We start from the raw sequence: 17,606 nt of genomic DNA, 5'->3' as shown, positions 1-17,606 counted from the left end.
GTAGTGAGGGAAATGATGCACAAAAGAGGGAAATGTGATGATGGCAGAGGGGGGAGAAGAGCAGCAGCTGTGCCCTAGAAGGAGCAGAGAGGTAGACGCCTATTCAGTCAGTCACACACTGCTATTTCTGCTCCATCTCCCCTGCCACCTGTGCTAGCTGCCCGGGATGACCACTAGGGACAAAGTGGGGTCTCCAATACCTCTGCTAGAGTCACTCTCTTACATCCCCACTGCAGGCGCTGCCTTCTCCGGAGTGGGGTACCAGGCAACAGACCATTTCAACAGTGTGGAGTCATTACAGAGCAGAGGGATGTTGACTGCCTGGGGTCAGGCTCAGATTCCAGCCAGGGTCCCCTTCCAACTCTGTCCGCTCTTGCCATTATTTTCTGCCGTCTGTAGAGTTTTACAAAAACCTATCTTCAAGATCCCCTGTCCCCACCCCAACTAACTCCACCTCGAGGTGTTGCACACCCGCAAGTCCCTCCGATCTAGAAATTCTGGAGACGCCGATGACTTGCACCCTATGCCAAACAATACATATCCTCACGATGGACCTGCAAGGTTAGTATTATTGCCCCATTTTTTCCGAGGAGGAAACCGATTCAGGACGTCCAGGTCCGCTTGGTTTCGAAGGCCGCTTTCTTTCGGCTCCGCCAGAAGGAGGCGCAAGGGGCTTCTAGCAGGCTCGCAGAGGAGTTGACCTTAAGCCAAGTCCCCGCCCAGATCCCGTCCAGACCCCGCCCAGGCTCCGCCCCGCCAAGGGGGTCCCCGGCAGGCCAGACCTTCCAGCTCAAAGCAAAACGGGACTTCGTGATTGGGCGGGGCAGGATTGGGTGTGGCTTCCCTGTCGTAGAGCGGCCGCTCGCGGGCGTGACTTTGACGGGGCGTGGCCTATGGCTCCGCCCCCTTCCGCGGGCTCAAAGCGGGCGGCGGCGGCGGGGGCGGGGTCAGAACACGGGTGGTGGATCCAAACGAGGCTCTTTGGGGCCCGCCACCGAGCAGCGCCTCGGCGGGGCCGAGCAGGTACTGGCGACCGCGCGGGGCGTCTCGGGCTGGGCCAGGCTGAGGGCAAGAGCCTGCTGGGGCCACGGAGGGCACTGGGGTCGGGGCCAGCGCTGCGCTTCCTCTAGCGAGCTTGGGCCCCTGCCTCCGCCCCCACCCCCGCCTTCCTGCGGCGAAGCCGGCTGCGGCACAGCAGATTGGCGCCTGCGCTGCTTCCTGCGCCCGGGACTCGGCCAATGCATGGGGCCCGGGCGGGGGACGGGGGAAACTGAGTCACGTTGGGATGCTACTAGCCCTGTGTAGGAGGCGCCACCCCAGCTGGGCTCCAGGATGAATCCCCTATCTGGCCACGCTTTGGGGTCGTAGCCCTCACCGATTTCCGCAGGGGCCACGGCCCCGCCTGGTCTCTCCCAGCGCCCGGGGGTCGTCATCAGCCTCGACCCATCCGGGAATGGCTAGGACCCGCTCCAGCCGCCTCCCTTTCCACCCCTCCCCCTCGCGTCCCGAGCCCCTGTGTGCTCCCTCCGCTGGCTCCGCAGTGTCAGCTTACACGCCTTATATAGTCCGAGCAGGCTTCAGCGCGGCCTGCCTGTCGGGACCTGGGGGCGGGGGAGAGGAGCGCCCGGCCCCTGACTCACCCGCAGTCTGTCCGAGGCTTAAGGCTGGCTTGGGGGGAGCCCGTGTCACATTAGCCCTGCGGCCCATTTGTGCTGATAAGAACCTCAAGGCTGAATAAGGGGAACCCCTCATCTTCTCAGTCACTGGGGGAGGGGAGTTGCCCCTGCCTTCCCAGAATGAGGTCTGCCAACCAGAAACCCAGCCACACCTGACAAGGTGCCCGCCTACAGGGGCCCTGGCTGTGTCAACGACTGCTCGTGCCTGCCTGGCACCAGTTCACGGCTGGTGTCCAGAGCTGGGCCTGCCTGCTCCTCCATCATGGTGTCCACTCACCTTTTCTTTCCTCCCAGGAGCAGGCACCATGGAGTCCTTCAAGGTGGTGCTGGAGGGGCCTGCACCTTGGGGCTTTCGGCTCCAGGGGGGCAAGGACTTCAATGTGCCCCTCTCCATCTCCAGGGTGAGCCAATGTTGGGGGAGAAGCTCCCCCAGGAGTCTTTGGGTGCTCAGGTCTCTGATGGGTGATGGAAGGAGTCTGAGCAGGAGTGAGCCAGGTCCAGTAGAGCAGGAGGTATCTGGCTCCAGAGATGTGGCAGACACCTGCCACAAAGGCTCCCAACTAGGTGGGTACTGGGAGGAGCACCCAAGGTTCCCCAGCACTGCACAGTACTTGATGCCATTCAACAAAGCTCCTGGGCCACCTCTGAGGCCCCAGGGAGATGCCCATTCTGCAGGAGGGAAGCCTGAGGTCTCTGGGAAGTATCTAAGCTGCTTGAAGGAGCAATGCTTGGAGCTTAGCCCCAGCCAGGGCACTCTTGACTACACGATCTCACTTCAGTGCCATTGCCACCCAGGGTATAGCAGTTGTCATCCTTTTTTCCCAGATGTGGGAACTCAGGGCTCAGAGAGGTAAAGGGGCCTTTACAGTGATTCCTTGGCAAAGCAGGGATTGGAATTCAGGCACTGGGATGGTCTGCAGTTTTTTGGGGGAGGGGGGCACTTTCCAGCCTCTGTGAGATTTGTCCATCTTCATCCATTGGTCCTATTCGAGATGCAGTGGCCCCTGACCCAAATCAGGGGTATGGGATGAGGCTCTAGGGTTCTAACTTCAGCTCCTGAGCCCCTGCCCTGGAAAGGGTGGAGCTGGGCCTGGCTCCTCCCTGTGGCAGGGGGATTGCCTTATAAGCCCAAGAATGCAACCCCACGCTGGGAAGGCCAGCTGGTGACTAGAGTCCACAGAACTGAAAAAAGCTGGCTGAGGCCTAAACCCCTAAATGCCGTTGGTGGGCCCCTCAGCTGGTGACCACGAGGACATGGCTCCAACTGTAGTAAGGTCAGTTGTGGGACACAAAGAGGGTGCCCAGAGAGAATGAGGCCAGCCCTTGGACTGGTGTCTGTGGCCTGGGGGTCAGTAGGGGGCGGGGACTTCCTGCCCCCACATCCGCCTGTCCAGAGAGGCCCACCCAGGCGCCCACTGGGCAGGCAGCTGTTGGCAGGAAGCCCAAGGCAAGCACAGCCTGGAGGGGGCCAGAAGGTTGTCCAGGCACTGCCCAGCTTGAGAGGGCCCCCAAGGCCAAGTCTGTCTGTGGGAATCGGGCTTGGTGGCCAGGGCAGGCGGGTGGTCACTGTTCTTTCCAGGAACCTTTCCATGGGATTCCCCTGGAAATTGCCCTGCCAGCTGGGTAGGTTAGGTCTCCTGACTACACAAACCCACCCCTACAGAATTGTCAAGCTTTGCTAGCCCTAAAACGGTATTCTGTATCCCCCTCTCTGGGAAAGTGCTAGCCCATGTGGCTGGGGAGCTGTAGGCCTTGGCTGGACTAAGACTCAGTTTCTTCATTGGAGGGGATGGGCAACATAATAGCCTGAGGGATGGACTTTAGGATGTGGCCTGTGGGGGGCGCTCTGGGTCTGAGCTCCCTTGTCAGCGGCCCTAGCTGTGGGTGGGGCCACAAGCTGAGCCCAAAGCTGGAGTTGGACCTAAGCCCTGGTGGGTGGGCGGGTGGGGTGGTCTTTTCTGAGTTGGGCCAGCCCTTCCCTCTCCCCTGACCCCAGGGAGGAGGGAGGGGCTAGGGCTGGCTGTGGGCCCAGGCCTGGGAGATGAGGTAATGTCTGAGACTTGGGGGTTGGGCTGCTCATTAGAGCCCTCAGGCTGACTCACCCCCGCCCTTTGCAGTGTCCAGCTCTCTGGCTTTCCCCCTCCTTGACTCGGGCCTCCTTGTCTCTCCAGCCCCCCACCCCACACCCAGCAGGGTTTTCTCCTGTTTCCCTCTCCACTTCTCTGACCACTCCTCTATCCCTTTTGTGCTTCCTGTCCTCTTCACTCAGGAGAGGAAGTAGTCCCCAGATCCCCACCCCTCCCTGGGAGCCAGCTGCTCCTGCTCACCCCCAAGACCTCTACCTCAGGCTTCACGCACACATCCCAGGAGCCAGCTTGTGTGGGTAGGGAGTGGCTGGACCAGGTTTCCCTTCTACTGACTCATCATGACCTTGAGTAAGTCACTTCCTTTCAAGGGAGTCACTTCTCTATGCTTGTTATAAGGGGCTGTTGGATTGAACTAAAAGCGAGAAAGGAGATCTAGGCCCCAGACCCGGTTTAGGGAATTGTTCTAGGTAGGCTGACCTCTGAGTTGGGTCCCAACACTCAGCAGAGGTAGCATATTGTAGTGGAACCTTAGGGTCAGGGTCAGCCCTGGCCTTGCCTCTTACTAATGGAGTGGCTTGAGGCAAGTTACATAATCTCTTTTTTTCCCGTGTGTAAAAGGCATATAATCTCAGACTCTACTCCACAGGTTGTTGGAAGTGTCAGTATTAGCATCTGACAGTATTAGGTGCTCGATAAATGTCAGTTGCTCTTCTTACCATTTAGCAGATGAAGAAGGAGGCACCCAGCTGTCTTTCCCTTCTAACTTCCTAAGCATGAAATAGACCCAGCTCTCCCTTCTTGCCCCTGTGCTGCATCTGGTCTCTCTGCCTTCTGGAAATGTCTCTAGAACCTCCTACCTCCCCTCTCCCTGCCTCAACTCAGTCTGTGCATCAGCCCACCTGAGGAGCCTCCTGGGCCATGGGCAGCCAGTACCTCTCAGTCCTACACTCCAACCTAGAAATGTGAATTGGTCTTCCAGTTGGCCTGTAGAAGTGTACTTAATGCCAGGTTCCTTGCCAGATGCCCAGGCAGCTCTGTGGGCTGGACCCATGAACTGCTGCATCATCCTTTCTGAGGGGCTAGAGGGCTATAAGTGCCCAGTGGGGTTTGTCAGGGTTACCTCTGTCAGAGCTCTGAGAAGTACCCCACTGGGGCTTTCCAAGGCCTGATGGCCCCTCCTAACCTCAGGGCCAAGTCCTGCTTCCTCCATGACTGTCTCAGTTCATGCTGGTGGTGACCATTACTGCCAGCCCCCACTACCCTTCATTTTCTGTAGGAACCAGGGATTTCCCAGGCAGAGCCCGAAGGACTGGGGGAGAGGGTGATGTGGCATTTGAAGGCTTCAGGATGACACTCATTTACAGCCCTAGCTGACACCTTGGGCCCCCTTCAGTCACTTCACAGGGTACCTGGGCCTATTCCTGGCTCTCAGAGGGTCCTGGCAGATCCCTGCAGATGGCCCCAGGACAGGGTGCTGGGAGTGTAGGAGGTCAGTGAGAGCATCAGGACACCTAGTGTCCTGGAGGAAGGGCATTATGCACAAACCACGGGCTGGGTGAGACAGCTTGGGCAGGAGGCCAGCAGGGGCCTCAAAGGCTGTGGTTGGAGCTGGGAAGTTGGGGGCTTAACCTACTGCTGGCTGCTTGGTGACTGTCACAGCAGTTCTGCACCATGGGGAAGGGGGGTCATGGAGGTGAACAAATGACTAAATAAATAGGGTGATTGTGGTGTTTATGAAGTTCATGTGAACCCCACCCTCCCAGGTTGTTCTAGTATTCAGCAGCTGCTGAGAAATGCATTGAATGAAGAGGCCTCTGGGTTCTAGAAGAGGGACAGCTTAAACAGGGTTGACTAATATTGGCCTCAGTTTGGTCTGCAAAGGCTTGGGCTGCCGTGACCTTCCGTCTCCCCACAGCTCACTCCTGGAGGCAAAGCTGCACAGGCCGGTGTGGCTGTGGGTGACTGGGTGCTGAGCATCGATGGGGAGAATGCGGGGAGCCTCACGCACATTGAAGCCCAGAACAGGATTCGTGCCTGTGGGGATCGCCTCACCCTGGGTCTCAGCAGGTACAAGGGCCCTGGTCTACCTGGAGGGTGAGGGCACCCTCAGGCCTGGCCTGCTATTACCCCTACCCCTTCTCCTCCAGGGCCCAGCCACCTCAGAGCAAACCGCAGAAGGTAGGCCTAGGACATCTTAGGGTGACATCTGTGTGATGGGAGGGGTGGGATTGGACTGCTGAGCTGACTAGCCCTCTCCCATAGCAAGGAGCCTTGATACCCTTGATAACCCCATTCCTGGCTGGAAGTAGAGGGTGGGGCCCAGAGCTGGGAGAGTCTGGGAAACTGGGAGTTGGGCCAGGAGCTGCCGCACGGTCTGGGCACCACGCATGTCTGCCTGTCTGTCCGCTTCCTTCCTCGCTGGCCTGTGCTACAAGCCGCACTCATCTGCCCTTTGGCCCAGGTGGGCTGAGATCATCCCTCCCACATGGACCCCTTGAAACCTGAGTCCCCCCCGCCCCCATGCTCCCGGCCAGATGTGTCAGTGTGGGGCTGGAGCACCGCTGTCCTCTCCACACCAGGGGGGCATCCCCCTCCTGTCCAGCGTCCCCGCCCCTGCCTGCCCTGCCCGGCTCTGTCTCTGCCCAGGCCCCGGCCCCTGCCGCGGACCCCCCGCGGTACACCTTTGCACCCAGCGCCTCCCTCAACAAGACGGCCCGGCCCTTTGGGGCGCCCCTGCCCGCTGACAGCGCCCTGCAACAGAATGGGTACGTCGGTCCTGCCCACCCACTGCCCTTGCCCCCGCCCACGCCATCTGTCTGAGGCCCACGCCCCTGCTGCTGCTCAGTCTGCGTTGCACCCCAGCCTGGCTGGAACCGTGCGGCAGCGACCCCTGGCGGCCAGGGCGGGGCTGTAGGCACTGGGCCCCTCCAAGGGTGTGGCTCTTGCACCCTCCTGGGCGCTGGGAGCCAGGCAACGCCCCCCAGCTGGTGGCCCTGGGTTGGGGTGTGGTGTTGGGCGACTGAGCCCCAGACACTCAGCGCAGCCTTGCCCCTGGCTACTCTGACCCCTTTCCATTTTTCTTCTTCCTTGTGTCTGTCCCTTTGTCCCTTTTATCTGTCCATCTGTCTATTTCCTTCACAGGTGCAGACCCCTGACAAGTCAGTGAGCCCCCTCTGCCTGTTCCTTTTTTCCTTCCTTTTGGTATTCTGGGCGGTGGCCCCTCCCCACCCCAGCCGCCCTCCTTTCCTGTCACTTAGCTACCCTACCACCCCCCCCACACACACTGAGCAGGGCCCTGGCCTTGCGCTCCCGACTCTCCCAGCACCATAAGCCACATGCACCAATCCCGGGAGGGGCTGCCCCCATGGCCCACCCCCTGCATGAGGTTCTGAGCCACACCCTCCCCACAGACAGCCGCTCCGGCCGCTGGTCCCAGATGCCAGCAAGCAGCGGCTGATGGAGGACACAGAGGACTGGCGGCCTCGGCCCGGGACAGGCCAGTCCCGTTCCTTCCGCATCCTTGCCCACCTCACGGGCACCGAGTTCAGTAAGTGGCAGCCCAGGGCAGGGCGGACTCTCCTGCTGGCCCCCAGCCTGGACCCCGGGCTCCGCTGGAGCTTGCTCTGGTGCCCCGTGACCTTCTGCTGGGGCTCAGGGCTGGGGTGGCCCTCTGTCTTCTCTTGGTCAATGCCTGCCTCTGCCCTCTCAGTGCAAGACCCGGATGAGGAGCACCTGAAGAAATCAAGGTAAAAGGACACGCAGTAGCCCCTCTTTCTCGCCTCCTGCCTCACCCGTTCCGGCCACCACCCTGTGTCTGCTCCTGAGGGTCCCCAGCCAGGGCTCTCTGTTTTCCTTCCTTCTTTCCTGCCTTCCTCCCTTCCGTCCTCCCTCCCTGCCTCCCTTCCATCTCTCCTTCCTCCTACTTCCTCCTCCTTTTCTCTCTGCCCCCCCAGGGAAAAGTATGTCCTGGAGCTGCAGAGCCCACGCTACACCCGCCTCCGGGACTGGCACCACCAGCGCTCTGCCCACGTGCTCAACGTGCAGTCGTAGCTCGGCCCTCACCGGCCGACTGCCCTCTCTGCCTCTCTCTCTCTCTGTTCCTTCTACCCAGGGCACCCCCTTCTTGGTCGCTGCAGCTTCCGCCTACCTCACTCCCTCCTTTCCTGCCCCTGGACTGAGCCTCCTGCTGGCCTAGCAGAGGGCCTGGCTCTGTCTGACACCGCCTTACCTCTTTGCCCTGTGGTATTACTCTCTGCCAGGTCCGTGCTGGCTGGAGCATGGAAATAAACATTCTCAGCCCTGCTTCCTCTGCCTCTGCCTTCTATCTTCGTGGGCTTGGTTTGTGCTCTGGGTGTGGGGGTGTTAGATGGTTCAGACCCAGTGTGGGCCGTGCCAGTCTGGGTCTCAGTGGGGGGTGGTACCTGGCAGAGGAGGCCCTGCCGTCAGAGCTCTATCTGGGGGCTGAGGAAGCCCCAAGAACTACCCCAGCAGGGAGAGCGCCCTGCTCCACCTCCCAGCCCTGTACGACAGACCTGCCAGCTGGAACCTGGCTAGGAGGAGCTGCCCTGCCTGTACCTACCCCTGTGGGACCGGGAGTCCAGCCCAGCAGCTCCCATGATCCCGTGGGGCCAGCAGGACCAAGGTTGGGGGGTGGGGCCACGCCAGGAGCCTCAACCATACAAGGCCTTGAATGGCAGATCTTGCAGCCAGGTGCCCAGGACAGAAGCCCCAGCCTCAGCTACACCCCAGGAACCCTGGCTTGGTGAGAGAGAGTGGGCTTGGGCCTGGAGAAGGGTGGGTAGCCTCCAGGGGAATGCGGATGGGGTGGGGGCCCTCCAGGCTGCCCCAGACTCAAGCCCCTGATCTTTGGGGTCCCTGGGCACCTCCCTGGAGCCACTTTCCTTAGCCCCGGCAGGCCCTACCACCCCCAGTCCCACTAGCCGCCCACCCTGGGCTGTGGACCCTGCCTTTGCCGAGCGCTACGCCCCGGACAAGACAAGCACGGTGCTGACCCGGCACAGCCAGCCAGCCACACCCACGCCTCTGCAGAACCGCACATCCATCGTGCAGGCAGCCGCTGGAGGGGGCCCAGGAGCCGGTAGTGGCAACAATGGCAAGACTCCTGTGTGCCACCAATGCCACAAGGTCATCCGGTGGGTGGCCCTGTTCCTTTTCCTGCTCTGGCCTTTCCCGTCCTAAAGCCTGGCCCTGGTATGTTTCCGACCTCTGCGTCCCCGCCTGTCTCCCCACTCATCTCAGCCATCACTGTGGGAGGATAAGGATGTAGTTCCCAGTTGCAGTGGGGGCAGGGACCTGGCCTAGGTCCTCAGATTCTGCATCCTGCATCCCTTCCCCCACCCCACCCCACCCCACCCCACGTCAGCCTCTGTCAGCATTTGCCCTGCTAAAATGGAGGATGTGCTGACAGCACACTCAGGCTTCACCCCTAGAAAGACCACTCTCTGGGCAGGGAAGGGCCTGCCCCTCTCAACCCTTCTGTTCTCCCTCCTGCTCACTTGATCCCTGCCAAAACCTCTGCTCTCAGAGCAGACAGACCCAAGGCCCCTCCCTCCCTGCCCTGTTCCCTGGGGCCCAGCGGGGTCACACAGTCCCCCCAGAGTTGGCATGCTAGCTCCCTAGAACCTTGCTAGTTCTCAGCCCTTGTCCTGCACTGCTCTTCACTCCTGTCAGCTCTCAGCTCTGTGAAGAGCCCCCTTCTTCAGACATTGATGTGGGCCTATAGGCCCTTCCCAAAGCCAGATGGACCAGGCAAGTGGGCCAGGGTGGGCACCAGGGTCGGCTCAGGTACCCACTGGTCTTCAGAGCCACTGGGCACTCTGGGCCTCCTGCCCCCAGGGCACCAGTTCCTCTGGTTTATCTCACTGGGCCTGGGTCAGCAGCCCCCACCCAGTGTAACCTCCTCTTCAACCCAACACCATTGGGCACCGTTTCTTGTTGTCAGAGCAGGGTGGCTTCATCACTGTGTCATCACTTGGGTCACCTCCCAAACCTGTTTCTCCTTTATCTGGAAGATGGGGAGAATGAATTTCCCTTACAGGCTTCAGAGTAGGTGTTCACTAACCATCTGCAGACTAGGCATATACCCACTCTCACTGCCCTCACCTCCCCCTCAGGGGCCGCTACCTGGTTGCGTTGGGCCACGCATACCACCCCGAGGAATTTGTGTGCAGCCAGTGTGGGAAGGTCCTGGAAGAGGGCGGTTTCTTTGAGGAGAAGGGGGCCATCTTCTGCCCACCCTGCTATGATGTGCGCTATGCGCCCAGCTGTGCCAAGTGCAAGAAGAAGATCACAGGCGTGAGTGGGGCTGGTGGGTGGGCGGAGGGGAGGGCGCTTGGGCCTGGGGGCTCGCCCCTTGGGACTCCTTTGGGTCCTTAGCATCTTAATAAACAGGATGCTCTCCTAGCCTCACTTTGTGTTAGCCAAGATCTTCCCCGATGACCAAAGTCCTACTCTGAGGGGCTCAAGCGAGCAAGAGTGGCACAGGTTTCCCCAGCTCTCTGAAAGTAAAGCGTTCCCGTGAAAACTTCCACAAGCTGAAATGGCGTAGTGAAGAAGCAAGTACTGTTAATTTATGTGGAAGAAAATTTGAGCATTCCCAGGCCCAAAAAATAACCTCATGTAGGCATTCCTGATACCTTCGGACACATCTTGCTAACAGATGCACAAAGTAAATCGAGATAAAGCTCACAGACACAGCTCAGAGCCGTGGGGGCCTGGTGCCAGGATGTGGCCTGGTGCCCGGATGCGGAGTGTGGCTCCCGGGGCAGGAGCTGGGCAGGATCCCTTGCTCAGGTGAGGGCTGTGTGCTGCCTCTGGGATGGCTCACTACAAAACAAGCGCTGAACACTCTGTTTCACTTTTTGCCTTTCTTTGTGAAAGCAAAACTCCTTATTGGGTTTCTTTTAGTTAGCAGGTCTGTCATAAAAGTGAAGTGGTATAACGTTGACTTCTGAAAAGCAGAAGGTTCTATATATGGGCTCAAACACTCAGGAAGCCCAAGGGGCACTAGCTTCAGGCCCGGCTAAAGGCAGGACCTGGGATCATCAGGACTTTTCCCCCACTTGCCTCTGTCGTCTGTGTTGCTTTCGTTCCCTGCATACTTGTCCTTAGAAGGTGGCAAAGGTGGCTCCACAGCGGCTCCAGGGTGACCCCAGTTTCACACTGCAGGGAGGATAGGCGTGCCCCTGTGCCAGCTGATGCATCGGGGTCCCAGTGCTGATGCTCGTGGGACTAACTTGTGTCACAGGCACATGTCTGGCCCGAGCCTCAGGACTTGGATTAGCCGGGCATGGGTGCTACCCGGTGGAGCAGGGGTCGGGTGGTCCCACCCACACCACAGAGAGACTGAGGGAGGATTGTTTCCCTGAAGTAAAACAAGATGGCCTCACCCGCAGAGGGGAGGTCTGCGCGGATCCCAGTGACTACGTCAGTGGGGTTGCTTTCAGCGGCAATAATAAAACCTCACCACAGAGATTTCAGCAGAAGGGGTTATTTACTTCACTCACAAGAATTCCAGGGCTGAAACAGCAGCTTCAGGATGGCTTTAGACTTTTCCTCCCTTTGGCTCTGAAATCAGTAGCATGTAGACCCTGGTCCCCAAGCCTCTCATATCACGGTTCCCCAAGGACTGCTCAAGTCCCAGGCCTTGTGTTCTTGTTGCAGGTGGGAAGGAGAGGGCAAAGCCAAAAGGCGTGATTTTAACAAGGTTTTTGCTTTTGATTCTGGAAGAAAAACCAGGAACTTGCATCTTTATCTCAGTGTTTGGAATTGTTATCCTGTGAGCACCTGGGCTACAGGGGAAGTTGGCAAACCCAGGATTTTAGCCTTCATCTTCCATGAGAAGAAGGCAAAAAGGAAGGGGGTCGTGACAGGCTTTGAGGAGGCTGACCCACAGTGTCTGCCACCTCCAGTGCACGAGGGGACAGAAACTCTGAAGGATAATTTACTGCACCTGGAGGGTGTAGGACTCTGGAGTGCCAAAGCCAGAAACCCAGACACAAATCCGTGATTCAAAAATCCCATTCTTCCCACTGAGTCTAAACACACAACAGAGCCTGGCCATGTTTTCTGCAGGGCAGTCCCGCTCCCAACAGGAGCCAGGCTTGGAGCCTGGCTTGGTGTGTCATGGGCACAGTATGATGGGCCATCTACCTTCACTTGTTCATTCTCTTTATTTAAAGTGAACAGTGTGCCAGATAGTGTGTTCCATGCTCGAGAACGCCTCATGAAGTAACAGGTTTGGGCCCTGCCCCCAGGAGCTCCTACTAGGTGGGTAGGATTCAGAGGGTGTCAGGGGTCAAGGGCACCGCCAGAGGAAAAGGGGGCAGAACAGGCAAGGTGAAAAGCTAACGGGGTTCCTGTCGCACCTGTATGGAAACTGAAGCCCAGAGAGCGGCACAAGCTGTCTCAGACTACAGAGCATGAGGGCTAAGCTGGAAGAGCCCCAGGAGCTCTCAACTCTCAGCTTGTGCTCTTCCTGACATTTCCTGCTTCTCCTTATTTCTGGATACTGAGGCAGGGCTGCCAAATGTGGCCAGAGAGCTCTGTGGTGATGTTCACATTAGCAAGGATTACCTTGACCACAAGTAGTAGAAGACTCAGAATAGTGGCAGCTTCTTTTCCACCTAAGAAAGTTCAGGGGTGGGCAGTCTGGGACTAATGGGCAGATCTAGGCCTCTGTGTCTTGTTTCTTGGCCATTCTCTGCACTTAACACTGGTAGTCTGAGCTGACTCTCGAGACTTGGCCAAAATTGCCACGTTTCAGCCAGCGGGAAGCGGGAAGGGGAAGAAGGGATGGGGTGCCCATGGCAGCCATCTTGAGAAGATGCTGCTGCCCAACCCCCATTTTAGCATCCTGTCGACCAGACCTTGGTCACATGACCATGCTGAGCTGCAAGAGAGGTTGGGAGAGACCATCTGTTTGGGGCAGCCTTGTGGCCAGCAACAAAAACGGAGATTCCATCAGTAGACCGGAAGGGGAGAATGGATATGACCACAGTCTTTGTCATAGTGACAGTTTGTGTTGTGGGGCACTTACAGTGTGTGGGGCTTCTACTTCACGGTCCTACTGTAGGAAGTAACTGTGGTGATTCCCATCTTCTAGATGAGGGAGTTTTGCCCCAGATCACTGTCCTTTTCGCACCAGGCTGGGCCATGCCCCACTGGACTGTTCTAAGAGAATGGGCTGGATCCCAGGACCTTTCTTGAGCTGGGCGTCTACAGATCAAGTCCCCATTCTTCGGTGACTGCTTTGTCTGCATTACCCTGCACTCTTGTCCTGCTGTACCCCTGTCCTGAGTGGACAGGGTTATCATCCAGACACAGAGGAAGAGCCAAGACAAATAGGGCCTGGCTGGCTCCCAGATCCTGGAGTAAGCCTTGGGTGGCAAACCCTCTCCTGCTCCCAGGAACTCCTACCCAGGCTCAAGTTCCACAGAGGCCCAGGGGCCCTTAGCTTCTCTCTTATAGGGACTCAGGGTCTGACAAACTCTAGGAAGCCCCCACCTCAGCCTGGGTGGGAAACGGGGAAGGCTTACCTCCTCAACCTGACAGGGGCTCCGTTCCTATATGTGCCCAGAGCTCAGAACTGTGGCTGCCTGGGGAGATCAGTGTGGAGCATAGGGAGAGAAACAGAGGGCAATCAGATTGTTTCCGGGGAGCTGGTGGGAAGCGGCACACCATGAGGGACACATTAGAGGAGACCTACCCTGGTTTGGGAGCCTCCAGAAACCCTGTGCTCTTAAGATTCCCCTCTCACCACTTGCCCCTCTCCAGTGCTCCAGCCATGTGGCCCATTTCATTTTGCCCATGTGCTGTTACTGTTACCACAGGGCCCTTACATAGCCTGTCCTTTCTACCAGGATTACTATTTTAGCACCCTCTTTACCTTGTTCCTTCTCATCGGGGACTCCTATCATTTCCTCAGTATTCCTTCCCTGATACCCACCCTTTCCACCAGACCAAAGACCCCACAATTTGCTTACTACTCCCCAGTTCTTTGTCCCATTTTTTCCCCAGGTGTGAACTCTGTGGGCTGGGACCACGGCTGGTCTGCTTTATATCGTGCTTTAGATTCAGGAGGTGACCAGTAAATGTTTGAAGGACTGGATAGAAGTGGCCTATGAGCCGAACTTTAAAAATGAGTAGGAACTGGCTTGGAGAAGGATCAGGAGAGAACACCCCAAGCAGAAGGAATAGCTTGTGTCACAAGGTAACACCTGGGAAGGGTGTGAGATGAGACAGAAGAGGTGAGTGGGGGCCGTGTTAGGAGTTTGGCACTGGGGCTGATGAGGTCAGCTCTGCCACAGCAAGCTTCCTCTGGGCAAGGGGAGACTGAGCTGGAGAGGGGAACAGGCTGCTGGGGCCTGGCTCAGGGCAGTGGAGAGGGGAAAGGCAGACAGATTGAGGAAACTAGGGCATTAAAATAAATACTGATAATTGGCTTCCAGGTCCTTCTGAATACCAGCAGAAAGCGCCTCCCTGCTCACACACACACTGGACCCAGCTCTGGACTACCGCCGCTCTTGCCCAAGCCCACCATCCTCCCAGCTTGCAGCCAAGTTCCTTCCCCCGCAGCCTTTGCCTGCTTCTTGAAAAGAGGCAGCACCAGGCAGTGGAAAAGCCTGCTTTGGAGATAGCTGGACTTGGCCATGAAACCCATTCCTGTGATCTAGTGACTCTGTGACCTGGTGTGGGTCACTCTCCCTGGGCCTCACCAACATGGTGGCAGTCACTTCCTGGCCAGGGTGGTTTCGAGGTGTATGTGAGATGTGACAGAGAGGCAGAGGGCACCGACAGGCCATCGGAGTGCCAGGTGTTGCCCATGTGTCTTGCTTGGTCTACACCTGCATTTTAAATTAATGGGCAATATCTTAAAATCAGATTTCACTTTAACACCCTGATTTCAACTTGAGCCTTCCAGGCATTTCTGCACGAACTGCTCAGCACTGTCCCTACAGGCAGAAACAGGTGCTCCCCAGCAACATCTTGCCCTGTGGGGTACACTACTTGGCCCCAGCAGGCATGGGGTCTGGGAGCCCCAGCTTCAAACGTGGGGCCATCCTTACAACCTGCAAGGCTGGGATTAGGTTCCCCATTCACAAGGGAAGGAACCAAGGGTCAAGAGAAAGTAATGCCAAGTTGCCCAGCTAAGAAGCAAGGTCTGGTTGGACCCCCAAGATTGACAGCCTGGACCCAGCGAGGTCACAGACCCTCCCCAAGCCTCGGCTTCCTCCCCAGGCCATTAAGCAGGTTTTGAGCACCCACAGGGATGGGCACTGTTGCTGCATATCAGCTTCTAGAAGTATCACATCTCATTCCCTCCTGGACCTTACGTTTGATCAGGAAGAAGGGAGGAGAGGAAATGCTAAGCAATGGGCACAATAAGTACATCACGGGGTTCTGTGTTAGTAAAACCTGCTGAGGGATTAAAGAATTAAAGATCTTGGGAACATAGCTTTGGAAGAGCCGATGGGAAGTACTAACTGGGGTTGTCAGAACAGGCCTCTGGAGAAGGGGACACGAGCAGAAACGGGAAGGCAGTAAGGGGTGAGACTTGGGACATACGTGGGGTAGACAGTCAGGTGGAGGGGACAGCCTGTGTGAAGCCCCAAGACTGGAGCACCAGCGGAGGGCCAGAGGCAATGTGGGGAGAGCAGAAGATGCAGCGTAGGCCGGGATTCCAGCAGAGGGCAATGTGGCCTCGCTCAGCTTGACCTCAGCCTGCGGGGGCGGCAGGAGGCGCTCAGAGGGGCGTTTCTGGCCACCACCCCGGGGCTCACATCCCACATCAGCAAGGCAATGAGAAGTGGTAGCGATCTGGATGCACCTTGACAGAGGACCTAACAGGGATTCTTGGCAGCTTTGATGGGGTGTATGAGAGAAAGGGGCATCTCAGCTGAGCAGATGGAGGGAGTTGCTGCCAGCTGAGCTGGGGACAGCTGTGGGGAGAGGCGGGTTTGGGGTGCAGAGGCAAGGCACAGTGGCCGACCTTGGGGAGACCCCAGGGCTGGAGGTAGAGTGGGGAGGGTGGGTGTGCAGATGTGACGGGTGTGCAGATATGACGTTTACCATGGGAAGGAAGAGGGCCCATGGCCAGCCTTCCTGTGTCCCCAGCTCTGGAGAGGAGGGGCCAAGCTGCCTGGTGACTGTAGCGTCCTCCTAGGAGATCATGCACGCCCTGAAGATGACTTGGCACGTGCAGTGCTTCACCTGTGCAGCCTGCAAGACACCCATTCGGAACAGGGCCTTCTACATGGAGGAAGGTGCCCCTTACTGCGAGCGAGGTACGGAGCCCCAGCGGGGGGTGGGGAGGAGGCCAGGGGTAAGGGGTTGGTGGGGGCAGTTCAAAACCCAGGGCCCCCTTCCTCTCTGCCTTCATCCTCAGACTATGAGAAGATGTTTGGCACGAAGTGCCGGGGCTGTGACTTCAAGATCGACGCGGGGGACCGTTTCCTGGAGGCGCTGGGCTTCAGCTGGCATGACACTTGCTTCGTGTGTGCGGTGAGTGCCCCCTGCCTTGGACTCAGGTCTGCCCCCTCCCCCACCCAACCCAGCCCGGTGTTGTTCACCAGCCTCCCTTCCACTCCCTGCCTCTGGAATTCATGAGAGGCTGGGAAGGGGACTCTCCTGCCTCCCCCAACCCCATGTGGCTTGACCCTGGCTGTCCTCAGATATGCCAGATCAACCTGGAAGGGAAGACTTTCTACTCCAAGAAGGACAAGCCCCTCTGCAAGAGCCATGCCTTCTCCCACGTGTGAGCCACTCCTACCCAGGGCCGCTTCTTCCAGCCCAGCCAGAGGGAGGTCCTTCCGGAGGCTCGCCCCAGACTTCTGGATAGGGCTGGCAGAGCTCACCCCCGACCCAACTCCTGGCCTGAGCCTGGGGTTCCCTGGGCCCTGCCCTCTCCCCTCATCATTTCCCCGTACTCCCTCCATTTCCCCCCACTCCCTCCACCACCATCACACACTGGTGCTGGCCACACCAGCCCCTGTTCACACCCAGTGCCACAATAAACCTATATCCAGCCGTGTCCGGCGTGTGCTCCTGCCTGTGCACTAGGACTGGTGGGATTGGAGGCCTGCAGAAAGGTGGAGATTAAGATGGTTTTCCCAGGGCTGGCCATCCTGGTCATCCTTGTTATGAGGACAGCTCATGGTCAGCAGGAGAAGGTCAAGGGGGAATGTGGAGGTGCCAGATGGGACTGGCTTGAGGGACAGAGAAGAGGAGTTGGAGGTAAGTCTGCAGAGATGGGAGGTGGAAAACAACCAGAGCGAAGGCCCAGAGGTGTCAGCCGAATGCCACAGCAGAGGGTGGGATTGGAGAGCCCAGCCCCCCGGGGCCTGGGAGGCCATAGGTGCCTGGCCAAGGAGCTGGGACTGCATCGCAAGGCGGGTCAGAGCACAGAAGAGTATGAAATAGTTAAGCAACCCGTGAAAGAGCTCTGAGATCCGTGAGCAAGGTGGACAGAAGGAAGGGGGACTAGGAGGAGGGGCCATGGAAAGAGAGGAGCAGAAAGTGACTTGGCAGAGATGGGACCCAGGGACTCCCAGGGAGCCTAGAGTGGGGGCCTGAGGGATGAGGGGTGAGGAGAGGCAGGAAGGCAACTCTGCTATGTGTCTGGAGTACAGCAGGCATTGCTCACACTAGCTCAGCCATCCTCCCGGCTGCCCTGGGAGGGCTCTACTCTCATTGTGGAGCTGAAAAGAGCTCCGATTTGAGGACTTCTCCATTGAGGAGAACTGATCGAGGGTTTCATGGCTCCTGAACCATGAGCAGACTGGACAACAGGCCTGAAGCTGGGCACCCTTCAGCGAGTGCCCCT

General features: G+C 58.2%; 1 protein-coding gene across 11 annotated transcripts; it reads left to right on the top strand.

The window, feature by feature from the left end:
* The first annotated feature begins 915 nt into the window (after window positions 1–915).
* On the top strand, window positions 916–16,814 carry PDLIM7 (PDZ and LIM domain 7). 11 transcript variants are annotated; one of them, XR_007127472.1, is made up of 14 exons: window positions 916–1,023; window positions 1,971–2,077; window positions 5,679–5,830; window positions 5,911–5,941; window positions 6,404–6,528; window positions 6,905–6,925; window positions 7,174–7,310; window positions 7,473–7,509; window positions 8,461–8,525; window positions 8,670–8,916; window positions 9,898–10,078; window positions 15,899–16,068; window positions 16,170–16,285; window positions 16,456–16,482. XR_007127472.1 is itself a non-coding variant. In XM_047730189.1 (14 exons), the coding sequence occupies exons 2-14, from the start codon at window positions 1,982–1,984 to the stop codon at window positions 16,540–16,542; spliced, it is 1,410 nt and encodes a 469-aa protein (XP_047586145.1). In that variant the 5' UTR covers window positions 916–1,023; window positions 1,971–1,981; the 3' UTR covers window positions 16,543–16,814. The 11 variants fall into 11 exon arrangements, 10 of the variants coding, with proteins under 10 accessions (XP_047586145.1, XP_047586146.1, XP_047586144.1 ...); XM_047730189.1 differs by having other exon boundaries at window positions 6,410–6,528; window positions 15,948–16,068; window positions 16,456–16,814; XM_047730190.1 differs by having other exon boundaries at window positions 8,470–8,525; window positions 15,948–16,068; window positions 16,456–16,814.
* The last annotated feature ends 792 nt before the right edge of the window (window positions 16,815–17,606 follow it).

This window comes from Lutra lutra, chromosome 5 (assembly GCF_902655055.1).
Source record: "Lutra lutra chromosome 5, mLutLut1.2, whole genome shotgun sequence".
Taxonomy (NCBI): Eukaryota; Metazoa; Chordata; class Mammalia; order Carnivora; family Mustelidae; genus Lutra; species Lutra lutra.
Note: the sequence above shows the minus strand (reverse complement) of the source record. Positions and strands in the feature narration are given on the sequence as shown.